At 52.3% G+C, this 22622-nt stretch overlaps 1 protein-coding gene across 1 annotated transcript in view; it reads right to left on the minus strand.

The window, feature by feature from the left end:
* Positions 1 to 22622, minus strand: part of PLB1 (phospholipase B1) — a gene marked incomplete at its 5' end in the record, with an annotated part of 115400 nt that overhangs the window by 16627 nt on the left and 76151 nt on the right. Inside the window, 16 exons of the mRNA XM_080684244.1 lie at positions 2283 to 2382; positions 2598 to 2641; positions 2895 to 2962; positions 4463 to 4521; positions 5054 to 5114; positions 7543 to 7608; positions 13108 to 13179; positions 13703 to 13798; positions 15078 to 15182; positions 15861 to 15942; positions 17005 to 17105; positions 17794 to 17859; positions 18377 to 18457; positions 18814 to 18865; positions 20205 to 20313; positions 21215 to 21258. Coding sequence (XP_080540370.1) covers positions 2283 to 2382; positions 2598 to 2641; positions 2895 to 2962; positions 4463 to 4521; positions 5054 to 5114; positions 7543 to 7608; positions 13108 to 13179; positions 13703 to 13798; positions 15078 to 15182; positions 15861 to 15942; positions 17005 to 17105; positions 17794 to 17859; positions 18377 to 18457; positions 18814 to 18865; positions 20205 to 20313; positions 21215 to 21258 — 1206 coding nt within the window. The remainder of the gene's footprint in view (positions 1 to 2282; positions 2383 to 2597; positions 2642 to 2894; positions 2963 to 4462; positions 4522 to 5053; positions 5115 to 7542; positions 7609 to 13107; positions 13180 to 13702; positions 13799 to 15077; positions 15183 to 15860; positions 15943 to 17004; positions 17106 to 17793; positions 17860 to 18376; positions 18458 to 18813; positions 18866 to 20204; positions 20314 to 21214; positions 21259 to 22622) is intronic.

Raw genomic sequence — 22622 nt, forward strand, 5'->3', positions numbered from 1 at the left:
AGAAGGCATCCATAGTCTATGATTTCAGTTACATACAATTCTAGAAAATTGAGACTCATCTACAGCGACAGAAAGCAGGTCAGTGGTTGCCTGGAGTGTGGTAGGGACAGGAAGGGGCAAGAGGAAGAGATTACAAAGGGGCACAGGGAAACTTTTGGGGGTGATGGATGTGTTTACCATCTTGATTGCAGTGATGGTTTCACAGGCATATGCATATACAAAACATCAAACTGCAGACTTTTAATGACAGTGTACTGTATGTCAGTTAAACCTTTTTTATTTTTTTTTTTGAAGTATGTATATGAGAAATTATGTCAGCAAAGAGATACAGCCCATAGAGGCTTCCTTGGAAGAAGTCTTAGAAACAGTTGCTGGTACAGGATGGCCATTTAAAATCTCTGCATGCCCACAATGAGCTGGGCATGTGGCCGAGCAATCATGACACCTGCCCTGCCCTTGTGTCTCATTTACACATCCAGGGCCACACCCATGCAGTCCTGCTATTGGTGGGTACATCAGAAAGCTATAAAGGAAGCCTGACCTGGTTAAAGGTGACCACAGAAGTACCCATAACCTTTTATTTATTTATTTTTCTCCCCCAACTGCCCTCCCCTGCCAGCCTGATTGCCCCCAACTGCCCTCCCCTGCCGGCCATCTTGTGCTGACCATCTTGTCGGGGTGGCCATCTTGTGGCAGCCATCTTGTGATGACGTGGTACCCATAACCTTTTAATAGGTTCAAGATGTGATGAGGGGAACTCATGGGCGATAAGCTCACATGAGCCCTAGGGGAAGTCAGGAATGCCTACTTCCTCCTCTCCTCCCAGCCATGTTCTTCAGGCTCAGAGCAAGTCCCACCTTCCCTGTGAGCCTTCTCTCCGCTGAGCTCATTCATCCACACCTCCTCCATTTCCTTCTCCATCTCGGCACAAAGAGCCCTGCTCTCGGAGTTACAGGACCGGCATTCTCCTTTCAGCTCTGCTACCAACTTGTTGCATGAGCTCACTCAAGCTAGCCAACCCTGCCAGGGCTGAATTTTCCTCACCTTTTACAGGAAGAGGTTGGATGCATGATTTCTCGGGTCCCTTCTGCATCTGCACTGAGACTGCCTAGTCCTCACGCTACACTTTTCTATCCTCTTGGTTGTACTCCAAAGTATGAAATCATTTCAGTCTGCAATGTTGCCATATGCAACATTTCCCCCCAAAAGTTATGTGTTTGTTTCACTAGACAGTAAGCCCTTTGTAGGGAGGGAGTTCACCTTTTGACTTTTCTGTATCGTTTCGTAACCACCTTGGAGCAGAAGTAAAATAGAAAAGGCAGTGAGAAGTGAAGCAAGAAAGGGGTTAAAATGTCAACAGACTGAAGAATCACCTCCTGGTTAATGAAGCCTGGGCTGTAAATAATAATGAAACGACAATGATGATGACGGCAATGGTAATAATAATAATAGTCATAACAGCAGTTAGATGTCGACCCCACGAAGCCCAGATTTTTTTTGCAGAAAAATTAGTTCCTCCTGCTTATGACGTTGAGGAACTGACATGGCTTCCTGTGTCTCAGGGCCGAGCAGAGCCGAGCGTGGGGCCCTCCCGACTAGACTGAAAGGAAGGCTCCTGTAAACACAGTGAGTCAGGGCAGCGTCGTTTCCTTGGTGATCGGAGCGCAGCAATCCTGCTAAAAGCAAACACCCAGCACGTTCGGTGCAGAAAATCAATGAACTCTGCCAGGCATTTCAGCTTTAATTATCTGAATTATTGTCGACAACAGGAACCTGAGTGAAAACAAACAACTACCATGCTGTTCCCGGGCCGCACACCTCACTCCCTAATGTCAAAATAACAGCCTTTTCAGAATCCACCTGGAGGATCCGAGGCGAGGGGGAGAGAGGAAGGGGGCTGCCCATGGGGTCACGCACTGAGTCCCCGAGTCCCTGAGAAGTTCTCTGAACCCCTGCCGGGCAGGGAGCTGAAGGCCCGAGTCAGCCAGGTCTGATCCTGGGTCCTCTGATAACGTTCGCTGCTAAGCTTGGACCATTCGGGAAACTTTCTAAGCCTCAGTGTCCTCATGCTAGTGCCCATCTTGAAGGGTGTGAGATCACAGGAGATCACCCACGTGAGGGCCAGCTCAGGGCCAGGCACACAGAAGTGCTCCGTGCCTGGCAGCGATTACTACTCACCTGGGGCCAGGCTCCCAGGTCCTTGGCCTCCTCGCCTCCTCCACTTCCCCCCCTGACTTCCCAGCCCGCCCTCCTCTCTCCCTCCCGTGCCCACGTCTACTCACCGGGCACTGGCGCCTTCCACGGCCACGTTCAGTCCTGCCGTCTCCTCCTGGGTGCCGGTGGAGAACCCGAGGATGTGAGGATTGAACTTCTTGAGAATGTCTTTTAAGAGGGAGAAAGCAGGCAGCACAGGTGAGTGGGAGGTGGATGTGCAGCGTTGGGGCACAGGTGGGGGGCAGGGCGGTTTGGGGTCTTTCCGGGGCTGGAGGACTTCCCTCCTTGCAGATAACTCCTCTGCTGCTGCTCAGGGGAGGCCCCGGCCCCAGCGAGGGGCTGTTGTGGCCACAGTGATGGCACTTCTGCATGTTGCTACTTACTGGGCAGCGTGGTGTGGGTCTCCAAGACCCCATCCCCTCCAGCGCTGGGGAGAGAAACACATTTGTTCAAACCGCCCGGCCTGCTGTCCACAGGTCATCATATTTCTGCGTCAGAACCAGAGAGTCTGCCCCTGGTACGGGATTCCCATCACCCTTAGGACCAACGTGAGCACCAGGGCCTTTGCATCTCGGCACTGGGCCATGGAGCCTGCCTCTCTCCACAGGGCTGACAGGGAAACACCACTCATGGCCGCTGGGGGAGTGTCACCCAGAGAAATGAAGTGGGAACATCCTCACCTCCAGGACAGTCCCCGCCAGGACACCAGCTGGTCACTGGAGTTGCCGGGGCGGGCTCCCGCAGCTGTCTGCGAAAGGTAAAGAGAAAGCAGGTTGCAGCCAGGGGGGTGGAGGGGGGCAGGCTGGGGGGCACTGGGAAGGGCCCCTGTGCCCTCGTGTAGCAGCCGGGGCCTGGATGGAAATGTACCAGCTCTTCTCCAGGCCACGTAACCTCTGAGTCGTCCTGACTCCCCAATCCTCTACGTACAACCAGCAACCAAGTTCCAGAAGAACCAAGATCCTTCCTTCCCACACTCTCTAGCTCCCACCTCTTTCTTGTCGTTCCCTTTGCCATATTCTGAGGTGAGACGGTCATCTTCTCGCCGTGGACAACACAATGACCTCTGACCTGACACCACGGTCTCCAGCGCCTGCTCCCTTCTCACCAGCTGTCCAGCTGCTCTTCTGAGCTCACCTTGTCTTCACACTTCCCCTTGACCCTGACCTTTCAGTGGGTCTCCCTTACCCACAGGGTCAAAGCCAAACCCCTTTACCAGATTCCTGAGTTCACCATAACCTGGTTTCCACTTTCCTTCCTTCCTTCACCTTCTCCTTTCCTGTCCACACACATCTCCAGGTCTAAGCAAATTGATCTGAAACATGAGGGCCTTGGACCAGTGCTGAATTCATTCTCTAAGACCTTAGCCAGTTTTGTCTCCTTTATAAAACTTTCTCGAAATGCCCTATCTCAAAAAAGAGAGAGGGATTCCTCTTCAAATCTTATAAAAATAATGCATAGTCACCATAGCTAGTGAAATGATGCAAAGATTTTTAAAAATTAATAATCTACCCTACCTTATAATCTTGCCCCATCCCCTCCTCACCCCTGACCCACATACACACACCACCAAAGCTAATCATACCAAAATTAAAACACATTCACACACCTGGGGGGAATTTGTTTTTATAGAAATAAATACCTGGTTAAAAAAAAAGGGGGGGGCCTGTATGTCATCTATATGATTATGTAGCTTCTTCTGTGTACATTCCTTGTGTTCCCAGTTGAATAGGTTTCTTGAGGGCTACAGCTATGTCTCATTCTTCTCTCCCCTCAGAATTGCTAGCAGAGTGCACACAGCAGTAGCTAAGTAGTTGGCTAATAGGATTCACTTAGTGAAACTGTGCTATGTGCAGGAATTGGGCTCCCTCTGCCCCAAAGAACACATCTTCAAATGGGGTGAGGGGGCGCTGGGCAGGCGTGGGTAAGACCACCACTCTGTGAGTCCGGTAGATGGAGGTGAGTTTCCCCATATAGGCAGGCAGGTTTGGCTGAGTACCTTAGCAGAGACAAAATGCTTGGGGACAATGGGGCAAGGGGTATGTGTAGGTATATGGCTTCTCTCTGGGGAGGTGGTGTTTGAGCGAGACGGTGGAAGGGCAGAGGGCAGAGCATTATAGATTGCCTGGTGATGTCTTGTGGCTGCCTGGCTGTGTTTCAGCGCCCGCTAAACGCAGAGCCAGTGCGGAGGAAGAGTTGATTCCGCACAGGGCTTGGCGGGAGCCTGTGCCTGGCGCAGCTCAGTACTCACAGTTAGCGAGTCACCCAAGGCGGCCACCACTTTGATGTCTCCTGGTCGGAGCTCATGGACTAGGATAGACAGGCAAAAAAATGGATGGTCAGGAGGAGGTCTTTCTTTTAAAGCATAACCTTGACTAGCAGTCTGAGATTCTGCTGTAGTCCCGCAGGTCCCCACTACGCTATTTCCGCCTAGGACCCTAGGAACTTTGCCTCTTACATCCATTAGAGGAACCAAGGCACTGAAGGTAACGCCCTTGATGGCCTCGTCCATCCTGAGAGGAGCCAGGTTCCCACTGGAGTGGTCCAGGAAAGTCCCAGCTGCGGGGGTCATGAGTGTAGGCAGAGAGGACCCCAGTCCCTGACTGTCCCTACCTCACAGGGCAGGGAGGCCCGAGGGACTGCCTCTGGGACTAAGTGGGCCTGAGAAGTGTGATTTGTGGAGAGGCCCGGGCCTATTCGCGGGTTGCACCAGATCTAGGACTGCATTGTGTGGGAATCGGCGAGGCCCGCTCAAGGCTCCAGGATGTGCTTGCAGGGTCTCCCACCACCTGGACACTCAGCAAGGCCCTTGAGTGAAGTGGGAAATGACGTTCTCACTCACCCGAGGTGGGAACACTGTTGGACGGAGTCCACTCCATACACAGGAAGTCACTGCCCCAGTTCTAAATCAACAGGAGGAAAGACACAACGCCCAACACTCATTGTGCAGGGAAGTTAGCTTCGGACTGAGAACTAGCTAAGGAACGTTTGGTGGCCGCTAGAACTATTGTCACTGCAGGGGGTCATGTGAGGGAAGGATCTGTTAGTTGCAGATGGTCTGCGACAGAAATGAAAGAGGAGAAAATGGGTGTCTGCCCATCCCCATGCGCAAAACACATAATGGTGGGCTCGCACGCAACAGTCTTTCCTATCTCCACCATCTCCACTCTTAAGCGGAGCCAGCAGGCCTACCAAAGCAGGGGAGAAACAGCGCAGTCATTCACGCTACAGGGGGTCTCCCAGAGAACACATTTCTGGACGCCTAATAAGAGATTACAGCTGGGTTTTGGTATTGTTATTTAACATTAAGCTAATGGACACTAATTAGGATGCCAGAGCCGAAACAATAATTATAGTTAGAATATATTTAGAAAAAGAACATGACATTTTTACAATTGCAGAGTCCCTGGTTTCTGCATGTTTTTTTCCTGCACATGTGTATATCTTTTTGGATATTCAACTTAATAGCCAACCATTTCCTTGTATATGTAAAAATTAATACCTGTAACCTGGGCATACTTTTAGTCAAATTCCTTCTTTCTTCATCTCTCAAATACAGAGCACCTTGCCCTGGCCGGGTGGCTCAGTTGTTAGAGCATTGTTCAGATATGCCAAAGTTGTGGGTTTGATCTCTGGTCAGGGCACATACAAGAAGCAACCAATGAATGCATCAATAAGTGGAACAACAAATCTCTCCCTCTTCCTTCCTCTCCCTCTTCTTTCCTCCGCCCCCTCTCAAATCAATAATAATAATAATAATAAAAATACAGAGCACCTTTTCCAGGTATTGGAGGAAGGGATGGGTGGGGAGCAGAGGGCACAGAAATGACCAGTACCAGCAAGCTGGGGGAGAAACAGAATCTCCTCCCCAGAGGTGCAAACACCTGCATGTCCCCAAGATGGCCCGAGGGACAAGCCCAGTGCTGAGCGCACAGTAGGGCTCCACAAACAGGCACTGACTGGCTGGCTGATTCTCCACAGAGGTTTTGGAAGCTCATTTCTTCCATTTTAATCAGATGATGACAAAGACAAGCCTTCTTAAAACACTCTTCTCACCAGGGAGCAAAATGAAACTTCTTTTAAATATTATTTGCTTAATTCAGTTTATTCCAAGGAATTGCTCAATTCACCACACGCATGAATTCCTTCTTCTGTGTGGATGTTCTACTCAAGTCAAGAATGTGTTTGTTGTGCCTCTGACAAATATGGGGGGGGCATTTTTAAAAATGTTCTATAGCTGTGAGTACTTCAGAACTATCTCAGCCAACTGGTGAGCCAGAGACAAGTAGGTGCTGAACAAATTAAGAGACATAGTTGGGGTCTGTCACAGGGGAGAACCCCACACTGCAGTGTGCCCGATACCCTGGTGTCCTGTTAAATGCAGATGCCGGTTCAGTAGGACTGGGAGGGTGTCCAGGACTTTGCATTTCTAATGAGTTCCCAGGTAATAATGATGTTGCCTGTCTGTGGCTAACATAGCAAGCTATTGGAAAAACCACACCTTGTAGGCCTGGGTTTCGAACTCTTCTAGCAGCAGAAGCAAAGACACATAAGACAGAGGACAGGCCTGGTGTAGTCCAGGATCCTCTAGGCCAGTGGTCAGCAAACTCATAGCCAACAGAGCCAAATATCAATAGTACAATGATTGAAATTTCTTTTGAGAGCCAAATTTTTTAAACTTAAACTTCTTCTAATGCCACTTCTTCAAAATAGACTCGCCCAGGCCATGGTATTTTGTGGAAGAGCCACACTCAAGGGGCCAAAGAGCCGCATGTGGCTGGCGAGCCGCAGTTTGCCAACCACGGCTCTAGGCCATCATCTTTGGAGTAGTAATCCTTAAAACCGTGGGCCCTGAATCCTTGGGGTTCCTCAGAGCCAGTACCATTAACTGGAACCCAACCAGGCTCGGGACCCACCTAGATATGCATCAGCTTCCTGGTGGGCCCGGCCCCTTCTTTCCACTCGGCTTCCACCTCTCAGGAAGTCAGTGGCACATCATACCTATTGCCTCCCCTTCATCCTTTGAAAAGCTCAGTTGCCTAATCAGAAATGATGTTCGTACAAAGGTCAAAGAAAACTGATCCACGGGCACTTCCTCTTGTTGGCTGCTAATGTCAGGTAAGCTCCGAAGAACAGGTTAGGACAATGCTGGAACTGGGTGGTTCAGGCGAATTTTTTTTTTTTTTTTTTTTTTTACCATTTCAATTTTCAGTATGTGAGAAGGCCACATTTCTGCTTAAGCTAACACTCTGAGACCTGCATCCCACCCTGAGTCACTGGCAGGCGGAAATGGTTTGTCCCTGAGGGAGGCAGCCGTGCGTCAGGAGTTACCTCGATGGCGGGCTTGGTGGGGTATGTGTAGTTACTGTTCCGCAGGGTTCTCAGGAAAGGCTCATTCTGAGAGAGAAAAGAAACCACAAGGAGAGGTTATCTGACAATATCAGAGGTTGCTCAGGAAAGATAAGAACTAATAATCCTGTCCTCTAGATTTATTTAATGTGCGTTTTCTGCACTCAAATAGGAAGAACTGTGTAAACATAATTTTGTTCATTCCTTAGAGGGTTTTTCATATCATCTTTGGCAAGGGATAAAGGAAAGGCCTAAAAAAGGGTCATGTATGTTTTGTTCAGGGATCTAAGAACATCTCCCTAATCATCACAACGATCTGTTTTCTTTCCTTTGCAATTTCTCTGGCAAGAGATTCACATTATAGCAATTTTTTCTTTTATAAAAAGTGTTATGATTATCAATTTGCTTTTAATGTCTTCTTTCCCCCTCGTTTCAGAAGAAACAGGCTCTCCTCGGTTCTGGCCCTGCCACTGCCTCTCTTGCATCCCGATCCCATTCACACCATCATGTTCCTGCCGGGCATCAGCTCTGAGTTCGCAGCCCCTGGAAACCTCCATTTTACAGATGAGGAGCAACTGAGGCCCAGAGTGAGCAAGGGATCTGTTCCAGGCACAGAGCAAGGAGTGAGTGAGCACAGGGCCTGACCTGACGGGGCAGGCCCTGCTGACCAGGAATGGCCTGGTTCCATTCCTCACACTGTCAGGCCCTGTGTGGTCAGACACTGAGGGAGAGGAAAACAGGGACTCAGCAGACACCTTGAAGGACCCAATCTACATGCGCCAAAGCCCCAGCCCCCCCCACGGGCCCTGGCTCCCCGGGCTCCACACACGTCTCTCCTTCCTCCTGAGTGTCAGCGTTCCTGCTGACACATGGGCTGGAGGAGTACTCAGGGCCAAGGGCAGGAAGGGCGCCCCGGACCACCTGCAACAGTGCGAGGCAGAGAGGCCTTACGCGGGCGTCCCCACGGCTAACCTGGCTTGTCTCCGGCTCATGTTATTTACATCCTCCGAGCATTTGCCATCACGAGGGCAATCTGGGAGCATTCTATACATAACTGGCCCACTTTCGTTGTGCCCGCCTGTGTTCAGAGCACCGTGCTGAGTGCTAGGATGAGGGGAGGATAGAAGGTGTCCAACCCAGCCAGACAAAGAGCGTGAGAAGCTGCCAGGCGGCGGTGAAATGTCAAATAGTGTGCCATAGTGCCGTGATTGGGGAGGAATGGCCGTAAGATCTGGGGATGTACGGTTCTCAAAGACCAGACCAGCAGGGGTGGGTCTCTAGTTAACATGCTCCCCCCACTTCAAGGGAGCCCTGACTGGGCCTAGGGTCTGGGGCCTGGAGCTAGTCCCAGAGTGATAAGCACAGGAAGACCAGAGGGCAGAGGCGCACCCTGCTCTCCTGGAGGTGCTGAATGTCAAACTGGAGAGAGTGTCTGGTCATCTGCTCCAAGGGTTGGGAGAGGGGCCAGAGAGGGGCAACTGAGTCAAAGGGTCAGAGGTCAGGGAGACACTGGGATGCAGCAGGAAGTGAGGCCAGAGCAGGAACAATAAGATCAGGTCCAGGGCGGTGGCAGACGGGTGGCCAGGGCGCCCAGGGCTTGTTTTATTGACCAGACACAGCTGGTACGTGCATGAGTCAGAGTGGCTTACAGGCCTGGAGTTGAGCAGATGCCATGGAGGAGAGTCTATCGTCTGATCTGATTGGCTCTCTTAGGCTCTGTTGGTAACACCAGTGAGCAGAAGGTGAAGCCCATTCCATTCCAGCACAAGGAAGACTTTGCAAAGATGGTGTGGCCTGTCTGGGGGTGGGGGCAGAGCCAGGACAGCCACCTGATGTGAGTCAGCACCATGCGTCAGAGGCTTCAGGAAAAGGTCACATTCGTCTTGGCTGTGTCACCAGGTTTAAAGTTCCACCGTGAAGGAGTGGTGCTTCTGGCTCTGTCTGTGCTGCTCAGACCAAACCAGCGTGCACAGGCAGGTCTGGGCACCCCCCTGGAGAGGGGCCGTGCTCCAAGGAGGCATGCCTACCACGTGAGGCAGGGCTTGCGAGGCTGCTCTGCCGTAAACGGTTCAGGGAGCCGAGGAGAAGATCGGGGAAGGGTGGTAGGAGGGAGGAGGACATAGCAGCCATGACCTCTGACATCCCATCCCATCCCATCCCAAATGGGCTGGGTCATGACCTATGAGGCTAATTTCACAACCTGTTCATGGGTAGCCACTGCCCAGAGAGTACAGAAGTGTAATAGAGGCTGTGGTGATGCCTTGGGAGGATGTGGTAGAAGAATTCATTTATCCAACGGGAGTCACATCAACAGGACTCCAAGGCTGAGATCCTCAGGTTATAGAATTCTCTGTTGTTTTATGATGGGAGATAGGACCAGGTAACCTTTAACATGCAAAGTGCTAAGGATCTGAATGGGGGCGGGGGGGGGGGGGGAATGGAAGGCAGGGGCAGGTGGGAGGGGCACTGGGAAGACTCCTATCGGGTAGGGGTCCTGCCTGAGGTTCCATGCCTGTAGAATGGTGGAAACCACGACAGTGACAGAAATGGGAAAGCCCTAAGGAGCACAGAGTCTGGGAAGACAGATGTTTAGTTCCTATTTTAACACTTCACACTCACAAATGAGCCTTTGAATGAGAGCTTGTTGAGTTTGAGGTGATGGTGAGGTCAGGGCAGGATCAGGAGATTTAGAAGTCCAAAACATTCAGAAGGTAACAGTGTCCCCCAAGTGTCATTCAAAATAGAAACACCATCCAACAGTACACATAATGGAATCCAACAAACCGCCGCGTTTTCAAAAATAAAAGACTGGCTGTGATATCGCTGGAGGTGATTTTGGTTTCTCTTTCTCTGCCTCTCTCTGTGCATCTCTCTGGTCTCCCTGCTTAGCGGATACCCTGACCATTCCTTTACGCTGCCCTCTGAGTGACCTTGCAGCATAGAAAGGGGAAACAGCTCTCAGGTGTTAGACAGACAGAGGGGAGTTTGGGAAAGAAAGAAATGAAGACACAGACTGGGGAGTCTTGTGCAAAGGAATTTAACAGGAAGCCCTGGGAATGGACAAATCTCGGAGTGAGGGGATGGGGAGAGAGAGATGAGAGAATAGGGCTGAGAGGTGATTGGAGAATGTCCACATTTTCAAGGCTGGAAGAAGAGAAGAGGGTCATTAAAACAGACAAGCGCCTCGGCTGGATAGCTCAGTTGGTTAGTGTGCCATTCCCAAAAGCCAAGGTTGCGGGTTCGATCCCTGCTCAGGGCACATACAAGAATCAACCAATGAATACGTAAATAAATGTAACAAGTCAATCTCTCCCCCCCCCCCCGCCCATCTCTCTCTAAAAAAAAATTCAATAAATAAAAATTCTAAAAGAGATAAGAAGGAGCAACAACTAGAAAACAGAACCATGAGGTGCTTTCGCATCCAGGAACCTCATGGAGGAGAGGGTTAACCATCAAACGCTTAGGGAGAGCAAGATGAGTAAGAGCTTAAAAAGGATGGGGCTGGTCTTCAGCTGCTTTCTTCCAAGCCTGAGGAGCCACCGCCAGCTTCCTGAGTTAGGTGAGGAAGGCAGGAAGGGGACCATCGTCACAGTCCACAGAGTGGCTATTAAAAGTTGGCTGTGAAATCATTTGTCCAACCCGAAAGTCCATTAGAAATCCATGGAGTGTTAAGGGCCCCTCCTGGCTGCGCAGAATGCACTTGCAGTTGCCTGGGGCAGGGGAGAAGCAGGGAGGAGTCTGAGAAAGCTCCCCATTGCTCGCATCCCTCCCGGCTGGGTCCTGCCTGTCGCCTCTATGTTTAGACACGGCTAGCACTAAAATATGAGCTGCCTGGCCCTGTCAGCTCACCCTGAGATGCTGGTGGACTTTATATAGCTCCCAGGCACCCGGGAGGGAGCAGATGGGACCTGAGGAACACAGAATGCTACATTGCCTGGTGCGGTGGAATGGGGCTAGCTGACAGATGGAGCCTTTGGGAATGGGCCCCGGGGTTGCCTGGCAACCGCTTCTTCCAGGCTGGGCTTCTAGGGCTCCAGGAGGTTGGATTTGCTCTCCTCTGCTCACCAAGGCTCAGCCAGGCTCTGTCCAGGAGGAGGAGCAGAGCCCATCGTGGTGGAGCGGCACCCTGTCGGGGCTCCTTGCCGGGTCTGGGTGGGGCAGAGAGTGGCACAGGTCCCCTTGAGGCCCATGGTGACGCAGTGCCGAGGCTCCAACCTGGTACTTAATAAACGTTTGTGGGGAGGAAGAGCAACGACAGACTCTGGAATGGGCTGTTGTTACTTTTACTATTTAATGGAAGGTTGAATGGGCAGAGTGAACATCTGTGGCTGGTGCTCAGTGTGACCATAGGCGTGTAAAAATATTGAAACATTTACCTTTAGCACGGTTTATAGTCTCTGCTCTGAGTCCCCAAGGACCCCCACTACAGAGGTTGCCTGGCTCCTCCCCGAGGACCCCTTCGCCATGCTCAGGACTTAGCATTGAACCGTTTGCAGCTGGCACAGCACAGTCCTCTGGGCCTCCCCAGCCTTTGGGCCAGCAGCTGGCCTTTGAGTGCAGGCATCCACGCGCACTGGTTGTTACATCGTTGGACTATCTCCTTTGCTCCAACAACCAGACCCAGCAACCGAGCCCTCTTCTACCACTGCCCTCATTTCCGCATTCCTTCTTCCCATCACTCTTGTTCTCCTGACAAGGCTGATGGCACAGAGGCTGAGCCTGAGCTGCAGACTGGGGTGAGGAAGGTAGCAGACAGGGTGCAGGGGTCCCGGAAGGGCTGCCACCCTCTCTGGAGCCCTGGCAGACACATGGGGGAGCTGCAGGGCCATTTCCTGTCCTGCCTGGAGGGTGGGAGCCTGGTGATGCAGCCGACCCAGGAGGGAACCCAGCGTCCCAGATTGGGTCAGGCCCCTCTGCTTCTATTGCCACTGAGGGCTCTCGGGCCTCGGCCTTATTTGGTTAAAAAGTCATGAGACAGGGCCTAGTAGGGAGAGCTGAAGGCAGTGGGAACACAAACTTGCCCCTACCCTAGGCCCGAGATCAAGTTGAACAACCACGTACATTTCCTCCTTAAAAGGAGCTGAGTCCTCACCCGAGCCCTCACAAAGGCCACTGCGACGTGCCCTTCTCCACACAGCTCCCGGGCTGTCCTCTCGACCCTCTTTCTGCTGGAAACTCCCCGTTCAGGCTCTACAGCCACTAACCACAACTTCTGACCGGCTGGCTTCTCGCTCGGCCTCCACCTGCAGCCTGACTTTCCTATCTGCCTCACGTGCCGCCGCTAAAAGGAGCCTTCTTGTCATCCTTCTGGCTTCCTGACTCCCCTGCTCAAGAATCCACCTTCCCCACCCTCATCCTCAACCCAAAGACATAAGTGCTTCTCCCCTTTCCATTCTCATCGACTTCCTTCCATCCTCCAAAGTCCATCTGCTTCCAGTTGACGGGCAAGATGGGCAAGGAGGAAGCTGGGGAGGGGCATGAAGGGGGAAGGGCGAGGTCAGAGCTCTGGGCTTCTGGAGAGCAATGCAGCGGCTCCTCCCTCATTACCTGTGTGGGGCAGGAGAGGGGTATATCTGCTGTCAGGTCCAGGGTATCCGTTTTCCTTCCCAGGGGTTCAAGCTGATTGGGGAAGGAGAGAGAGACACAGGTGTACTCATTTGTTTACACGGAAATGAACATCTCCCTGCCCTGGGAAAGCTCCCAACTCGATGTAAGGGGCTTTGGCTTCCACTCCTGGCTCTGCCACTTGCCAGCTGTGTGATATTGGGCACGTCTCTTAGGTTCTCTAGGATTCGGCTTCCTCATACATTCATAATGTAGCAGGGCTGTTGAGAAGCCTCAATGAGGCAACATGGCGTAAACTGCCTAGCCAGGTGCCTGGCACATAGAAGATGGTGAATATACGTGAGGGTTCTGCTTTGCATTCATGTAAAGAGTCTCATCAGCACAGAGGAGAGGGTGTGGTTAATCCTGGGATCATAAGGACTCTGTATTTTCAAGTCCAAAGACGTGTACAGATGTGCCAGCCACTGCTCCTCTGTACCTTGCTGGCCAAGGGAGGCCGAGAACTAGCTCCATTCTATGGGGGCTGGTGCTTTGCTCTAGACTAGGACCCCAGAGAAACAGGGACCCCTCACTTTACCATATTGGCCCAAAGGGCTCTGGAGAGCTGGGAGTGGAATTTCTGACTTGGATGGATGCAGTCGGGGGCGAAGAAAGACATATCCAAGCGCCCATCCTGGAGGAGAGAAATAGACTTCCTCAAGATCCTGTTGGTGCTGAGGGTGGAGAGGGAGCCACAGCTGACTGGCCTCACCCCCGGGATTGACCCCTCAACACCCTTCTCACCTGGGGGTGCTCCGAGCCACTGGGCAGGGCCTGATCACCTCAAGAGGGAGATCAGAGCAATCCCACAGATCAATAGCCTTGGGTGACCCCAAACCCCATCGTCCTTCTGGCCCCACAATTTCCTTATTTAACAAAAAAGGTGTCCTATTTGTTTTTAGGCACATTGGTGTGATGCCCTAGCCCTGTGGTCGGCAAACTGCGGCACGTGAGCCACATGCGGCTCTTTGTCCCCTTGAGTGTGGCTCTTCCACAAAATACCACGGCCTGGACGAGTCTATTTTGAAGAAGTGGCATTAGAAGAAGTTTAAGTTTAAAAAATTTGGCTCTCAAAAGAAATTTCAATCGTTGTACTGTTGATATTTGGCTCTGTTGACTAATGCGTTTGCTGACCACTGCTCTAGCCCGTGCCATGCTTGGGGGCATGAGATCTAGTCCCTAAGGAAGTCTTGGCCAGCCAGATGGGAAAAGCTACTTCCCAGCCATTGACCAGATGGTCCCGGTGGACTTGGTGGGGAGAATGGACCCACCCTCGGGGCAGGCGTGGGCAAAGCCAGTACCAGGGCAGTGTGCCACCTTCCTCTTTCTTGAGGCACTCAAGGTTGCTCAAAGCTCCCTCCAGTCAGGTGAGGCCCTTAGGATGGACACTCAGGTGGGCAGAAGCAAGTCCCCACCCGGGTCCACTCACAGCTCTTGTGCTCAGAGTGGGAGTGTCATGTGCAAAGCAAGCAGGGGTGGAACCTGAATGCCCAGAGCCCTCCTTTGTGACTACAGTGCCATGCGTATGTGGCAGAAAGGGAGTATTCTGGAGCTGGACATGTTCAAATCTTGACTCTGTGTCGTGTATTTCCTATATGATTTCAGGTAGGCTGCTTCACATCTCTGAGCCTCCGCTATATGGGGATAATAAAACTCACCTCAAAAGGTACTTGTGGCAAGCACAGTGCCTGGCACATAGTAGATGCTCAATAAAATGGAGGCTGCTTTCCCACCTCAGGCTGGTTCTGAGAATGCAGCTCAGCTGTTCCAGGAGGCTGCACTCACCAGACCTGCACCTGGAGAGCTGCCCGTGTCTTTCCCACTTCATTTACTCTCTCGTGGAAGCACGTGGCATTTCTGCCTTGACTTTCCTCTTCCCTCCGGGAGCCCCATTGGGAAGGGCAGGGACATACCTCCAGGATGGGGAGCCTGGTGTTGTGGAAGAAGGGCTGCAGCACCACAGAGAAGTCGTCCCGTGTGTCATAGCGGCCTGACTCCACCAGCTCAAGCATGCTGCTCTGGGGACACACCCATGGGTGCCTTCAGCACAGGCCCCAGGTGGCCCAAGAGCCCACTGGGGCAAGGGTGGGAGTGGTGGGCAGAGCTCCACCTCCCTGGGGAATGGGGGTGGTGGTGCTGACTCAGTCCTTCCCTTGAGCTGAGCAGGCAAACACACTTGATTGCAAAGCTCTTTCCAGAGAATTGGAAACAGGTTGGGTCATCTTTTTGTTCTGCTTTTAAGTGAACGGCAAGCTCTGAAGGGCCAGGCAGAACGTTCCACAAGGAATAGAAACCCGGGAAGAGTCTCCAAAGAGCCCCCAGGCTGGGGACCTGCAACCTCTCCACCTGTTGAGGAGGTGAGGGGGCAGCTGGGCCCCCGGGTACAGGGGAGGGGAAGGGTATCCATGAGGTATCCAAGGCTTTTGTTCTCCTCAGGCCAAGCGTTGGGCCATGGGGCTTGGCCACCTAGACTCCCTTGAACCCACTCCAACCAGGTGCCTGAGATGCCTCAGCCAGGCGGGGGTGAGGGGGTGGGGGTGGGAGGGGCAGAGGAAGGGGCCTAGATGGTGAAGTCCTCCCTCAAACCCTGAACAGCTCTTCCCTCCCCTGGGTGCCTCCCTCCCCTCGGGGGCTCTGGGCAGGTGTGTTCATTGCGTGGGGGAAGAGCACACTAAATGGTGCCCTTCTTGTCTCACCTGGTAGGCTCTGGTGATGGCTTCCAGCCTGGCCAGCTCCAGGGAGCTCTCCCGAGGGGTCAGCACGCAGTTACACAAAACGCTGCACAGAAAGCGGGGCAGGAGGGCCCGGAGCCGGAGCTCTGGTCAGGGGCTGGTTCCGCTGCTCCGGCCGCTCATTGAGCCCGGGCTTAGGGGCACCCGTGCCTGAGGCTCTGACGCACGTGCTGAGGGGCGGGTTTCAGGCCTGACACGGGTCCTAAGGATGCATGGACGAGCTCCCTCTCGTATTAACAGAGCACAGGTAGTGCGCTGCAGGCGCTGGGCCAGAAGCAAATTACACCGAAAGAATGAATTTAGGCAATGAAAGTGCAATGTTTAATTTTTATGAATAAAATAAACATGCATCCTTTGGTATTGGGCTTGCCATGCTCAGGCGCTCAGAAACCTCCTTAGTTGGCACTAGTGCCCAGTGTGTCGTTTATTTTGTTATGAATTATTTCATGCCCATAAAATGCACTGTATGTTATCAGCCCAGATGGCGTGGCTCAGTGGTTGAGTGTTGACCTATAAACCAGGAGGTCATGGTTCGATTCCCGGTCAGGGCACATGCCTGGGCTGTGGGCTCCCTCCCCAGTGGGTAGGGGAGGGGGTCATGCAGGAGGCAGCTGATCAATGATTCTCTCTCATCATTGATGTCTCTATCTCCCTCTCCCTCTCCCTTCCTCTCTGAAATCAATTTTTTTAAAAAGAGAGATACTATCTCTGAAGCACTCAGGACAGTGCCTAGTTCACAGTAAGTTCTGTCCAAGTATTTGTTACATAAATAAGTGAACATATAAGGTATCTTCTGCTTCAGTTTTACCATCCCATGCTGTCCCCCCACAGGCTGGGGCATTCTGTCTCTCAAGCACTAGCCTTTGTCCCAGCTGGCCTCTTCCCTGGGGTTCCCCCCATCACAGACACCCTGCTGACACCCTGAGGTTGGATAAGGGGTGAATCATGGCTCTAACCTCTCAAAAAGGGGTGGTCCTGGCACAAGGCCTCTTTTACAGACTTGGGCACATGAACAGACCAAGTCACAAAGACCCAAAGGAGTTACCGCTGCATGAGGCAGACCAGGGGTGAGCGCTCCTGCAGCTGAGGGCAGCCAGCACCTGCCTACCTGGCCTGCTGCACTGGACACTTGTCTGGGTTTCCCAGGAACACCTGCCGCATGACACTGGGGCTCATGAAGTCCACAAGGTTGACCAGGGCCCTGGGCACCTGAGGACAAGGCCAGGGGTAAGAGGGGGGCTCCAGGGGCTCCTCCCTCCAGCTGCCGAGTGGAGTTTGGGGAAGCACCGACACTGGGCTTTCACCAGGATCCTGCCGGCCGTGCGCCACAGGGCTGCAGTGTGAAGGGCAGCCCCTGGGATGGGATGAGGTGCAGACCCAAGTCTAAATGCTGCGGGTTCAGCTCCGTTCAACCATCAGTTAGTGAACCCAAACCTGTTAGCTTTAAGTTTAGTGGGATAGGTACCCTGTTTGCCAGACATTAGCCCTTGACCATTTCTCTCTGCCCAACCTGGACTAACTCTGCTGAGCAGGCCCGGACTCAGCCACCCAGAGACCTGCCTGGTGGTCGGAGTGGCTCGTGGGGGTGGGGACAGAGCACATTGCTGGGCACTGGACAAGGGAAGGGCTTGCTCTGGACACATGTGTGGCCCAGAATGCAGTGCCCAGCCTGGGAGTCACCCAGCTGCTGCCCCCAGGGAATGTCCCAGGTACGGGTTGGGGGGACAATTAGCGCCCACACTGCCTTCCCTTGTCAAGCCGGAGATCCTTCTGGGCTGATTCCAAATGCAATGAGGCTTCCCTGTGCGCAGGCCCCAACCTCTGGAAAGGGAAGGAGCCTTCACCTTCTTTCCCCCATCCACCTTTGCCCCCTCCGTGCCTGAGCTGTGCCACCCACCTCTCTGTGCAGGGTGTCCAAGGCATTGCGGAGATGGTCAAAAAAGTTGGCTGCAGAATAGAGATTCTGGGAAGAGACAGGAGGGAGAGGAGGAGCTGGTTAAGAGGAGAGGGCAGGGGGGAGGTGAAGGCCCCCCTCGGCTCCAGACCCAAGGACTTGTTCTCCTTCTGGCCTCCAGCTGTCACCAGCTCATCGTCGAATCTGAGATGAGCAGCCACTGTTATCAAAGATGGGCCAGCAGAAGACTGGAACCTTCAGCCAGAGCTTGCGTTCAGGCGCAGAAATAGAGAGTCCTCCTTCAAACTGCTTGGGGGTTCCAGTCTTTTTCTTTCGGAATTCTCGGGAATTGTAAGAGGGGCGGGGTAGAAGCACCATCGATCTGCCACCTGCTACCCTCACACTACCTGGGACATGGAGGAGGAGCCAGAAACCTGAGGGTCCTGGCGTGTGGAGTGTGCCCATGCACACACACATAGGTGTGGTTGTGCAATCCGAGGGTTGATTCTAGGGGTCGTCCTCAAAGAGGAGCTCCCAAGCCCACAGGTCGAAGTCAGGAGCCATGAGCAGGCCCGGCCCCCGTTACCGAATCTGTGCAGAAGTCACATAAGTCACTGCCTCCAATCAGCACCGTGATGACCTTCCAGTCCTCATGGAAATTTACTCTCTGCACAGAGGGAGGAACATGCTTGATGAGTTCCAACAAGCAAATCCAAACACCACAGCGCTAAGACTTCCTTGTCCACTTGAAATAATAAAATCAGAATCGCAGAGCTGAAAGGATTTTAGGGGTTTATTTATAGATCACAGAATCTTAGCATCAGGAGGGACGTTCAAGGGCATGGTGATCAGCAACAAACCTCTCCCCATTGACACGATCTCTTCTGAAGGGTGGCCCTTGTTGGATGCCTCTAGTGACGGGGTAGGGCGGGGGGCTCGCTGTTCTCATAGCACACAAGTCCATTTGGGGACTTTTGTGGGTTAGGACATTAGTGTTTAAAAGTAACCATAAATCGGACTCACGTGATCATCTTTCATCCGCTGCACCAGAGTCTGGACTTGGCTTGTAAGTTCCCTGAAAAGGAGAGGAAATCGGTCCTGTTCAGGAACAGTGCCTGGGTTTTCCCTCCTAAAGGGCCTGTCCTGGAGGTTCCCAGGGCAGGAGCCCCACTGTGTGAGCTGGCAGAGACCCTGCAGCTCAGGGACAGGAGCTCCTTGCCTGTTCTGGAGAGTTATTACAACAAATAACCCTTTGAAAAGCCCACTGAGTGTTTGTCCGAAAGCTGTAGTCAAAGGAACTGCCAATTATAGTTGTTACTCATCATCTCCCTTCTAGAACCACTCGTGCAAAGCGCCTTTTAGGGTTCCATTCTAGGGCTCAATGTGCCGCCTCTGAAGGACTGGCTTAGCTCCTGAACTTGACCCAGGAGCGTTGGCATGCTTCCTCTTTCTGCCCGGCTGCCGGGAAGCTCACAGTGTGATGCTCGGGCACAGGAACCCTAAAAATGCTCCTACTGACCGAGTGGTTTCCTCTCCCCCAGTGGCTGTGGTTTTTCTCTTAAATATATGCTATTTTAAAAAATAAACGTATCTAAGTGCTTTCAGAAATAGAAGGAGAATAAATATACACTGCACACGTGCGTGGGTTTGTGATTTACGAAAGGACTGGGTCCTGGGCATCCCGAGCTCCCACTAGTTCAGGGCCCTGGTGGAATGGATCCACAGCCTGGTGATCTCCTGGGACCAGACGGTGGGCCCGTCTGCCCCTGCTCCCATTACCCAGGCTCAGGAAACAGGTCTGGGCTGTGCCCATCAACCAGAGGGCATGGGCGTCAGTAAGAAGATGACAGTGTGACAAAAGTGCAGCCGATGGGGCCGAAACAAGGGAACCCAGGCTGCTGGGACCCCTGGGACCGCCTTGGGAGATCGGCCTGGGAGGCTGAGCACTTCTGCTTCTGCTGCCTCCAGCTTCTCAGTGGCACTTCTGTCAGCTCCGCAGCGGGCTAGTGACAGGCCGTGACTTGTTGCCCCGAGGCCTCCGAGGAAGGAGGCTCTGGCTTGCCCATCCATTTGCTTGGCCCCCCTTTGGGGGAACTGCCACTGGTCAGGCTTTGGAGAGAGTGAGCCTCTCCAGCGCCATCACGCCATGGGGAGTTTAAAAAGTTGGCTAAGGCTGGTCAGTTAGTTCAATGATGGGAACAGGCTGCACATGAGTAAGGTCAGAAGGTCAGCCCTCGGGGCATGGGACCTGCCCAAGCTCCAGCCTCTCTGGGAGTCACAGGGCGGCCAGGGAAGGGAGCACTGAGAGCCTCTCAAATCACTGCTGCACTTGCATAAATGCCCCCTTTGCACACTCAGGGCAGCATTACCCTGAAAGGGGGTGCCTCCCACAGGCCCCCTCCCCAAATGCGTACTCAGCCTTCGCGCCGGGAACAGCCTGATTGAGGAACGCGTTGGTGTCGTTGGCCTTGCCCGTGCCCAGGGCGTAGCCTGTGAGATACCTGTTAAACTTCCGAAGGATATCTGCAAGAAGAGGGGGAGAACGGGACACGGAGCTTAGGATGGAAGGCCAGGGATCTCCTCTGGTCTAGAGTCGCCAAAGTGGGCTGCGCTACCACTCTCATGCAGCCCGGGGCGGTAACAGGATGGGCCAAGACAGCAAGGGCCTCCCAGCTCGCTCGCTCTTTTTCTTTTCTTTACAATTCACAGAGAATTGTTCAGAGAATCCTCACTGTCTCATCTGATTGTCTCCTCACACTCTGGGCCAGCTGAAGAAACGGAGGCTCAGAATGTTTGGTGACTTGCCCTTGGTTACCTGGCAAACACACAGAAAGGACAGGGCTTGACCCCAGGTCTCTGGGCTCCAAATACAGTGTTTATTCCACCCCCTTAAGCCGCCTGTCCACATTCCTCTCCTCTCATTTCTTCCTTTCTTTGTTTCTTTGTTTATTTCTCTCTCTCTCTCTCTCTCTCTTTTTTTACAGAATATTAATTCAGTGTTTGGTTATCCATAGATTATCTCCATTTAAAATTGAATACACGCCTCACGTATACAGCCTTTTTCTGTCCCAGGTGCTTTGAAGCAACAGAGGCATTAGTTAGGAATGCAGAAGGCAGAGCTGAGAAAGGAGCAATGGCTACAGCGTCATTGCTGTTCTGGAGAGGGCTCTGTTAGATCAGGCAGGTTAGTGGAGTTCCAAATTATGTGTCTAAAAATGATCACAATTCATTTATATTGGCCAGAGAATGACCCCTACCCAGACAGGACTCTTAGAGTATTTAGTTGTCAACAAGCCCCTCCTCCCAGGTCAATAGCAGTCAAAAGAAGGCGCCATTTCCTCCTTTCTTAGCTGAGAAGCATCTCAAGAAACCCGAGGGTCAGATGTCAGGAGTGGACAGACTCAAGCCCCTGGTGGTTACTTACTCGGCAAGGTGGTCACGGTCTCCAGGGAGCCGTCTCCTCCTGAACTGCAGGGAGTAAGCCAGTGAGATCACATCAGTACATAGGTTTTTTGTTTATTTGTATCTTTTTAGCATCCATGCCATCAGATGTGCCAGACCCACCCGTCTCTTTGTGTTTGAGGGATTCTGAGAAAATCTGAATTCCCCAATGGGTTGGTTACCCCCAAATCCAGGATTTGAAGGCAAAAGAGAGCTGTTTCTTTTCTCCAACAAATCAAGAGGGAGAGAACTTAGCTGAGTATCTATGTGTCCAGCCAGGAACTCGACTCGCTGCATTAAGTTATCTCACATCTCCCCAAGCTTTTGAGGTCGATGCCACTATTTCCATTTTACAGAATAGGAAGCTGAGGTTCCCTAACTTTCTAATGGCTACTAAAACCCATAAAGGTAACAAAAACCAGCTTGAGCTGGAAACCTTTAGAAAATAGATAAACTCCTTTCTGTCTAGTGGGGAGGTCAATCTCACAGCCTTTCTACCCCAGTCTAATTTCATCTAATCTAATAGTTTTCTGGCCTTCAATCTAACCCTAAGACACAGTCAAAATTTCCTTTCCTTTCCTGAATTAAAATTGAATATATGTGGGGAGGAGAGAAGTATACCTATTTTAACAAAGTCCAGTGGTCAGATGCACTGCAATTACTGTTATTCCCCCCCCCCCTGCATTTCCCTCCTCAATCCCAGCCTTAGCCAGTGGTCAGAAAACTGCGGCTCGCGAGCACATGTGGCTCGCGAGCCGTGGTTTGCCGCTCTGTAGACTAATGAGTTTGCCGACCACTAGGATAGGGGCTTAATCACAAGGAACAACAACAGCCTGTAATTATTGGAATCCAGAGTCTAGGTCAGTGGTCGGCAAATTCAGTCAATAGAGCGGCAAACCGCGGCTCGCGAGTCACATGTGGTCTAGACCCGTGGTTGCAGTTTGCCGACCACGGGTCTAGACCAATAGATCATGAAAACACAGTGTTTAGCATCCAGCCCACTAGGACAGGCTTCCGAAGCACAGGCCATGAATCAAAGTCATGGCTGTTCTTTACTCAAGGAATGCTTGGCGTGAAGTTGACTCTCTCATACCAGGGTGGTCAAGGGCTTACTTAAGCCAAATGCTCAGCAGCCCGTGGTCGTGGAGAGAGAGCAGCCCTGCCCTACCACCCTCACTCAGGCCTTTCTCTCCCACCTCCCCAAAAATGCCTGAACCTCACTTGGCCGGTGGGTGGGCATTTGTATGAGCTTCTGATTCTTTTCCAGTTCTGCACCAAGCTGCTGCTTTAGCTGCTTCTGATCCTCCTTTTTTTGCACTAAAAGCACTAAATCAGAATACTCCACATTTGCAAGAAAATGATAAATCATGCACCTTCTCTAATCACTGTGT

The sequence above is a fragment of the Plecotus auritus genome (genome assembly GCF_963455305.1).
Source record: "Plecotus auritus genome assembly, chromosome: 8".
Taxonomy (NCBI): Eukaryota; Metazoa; Chordata; class Mammalia; order Chiroptera; family Vespertilionidae; genus Plecotus; species Plecotus auritus.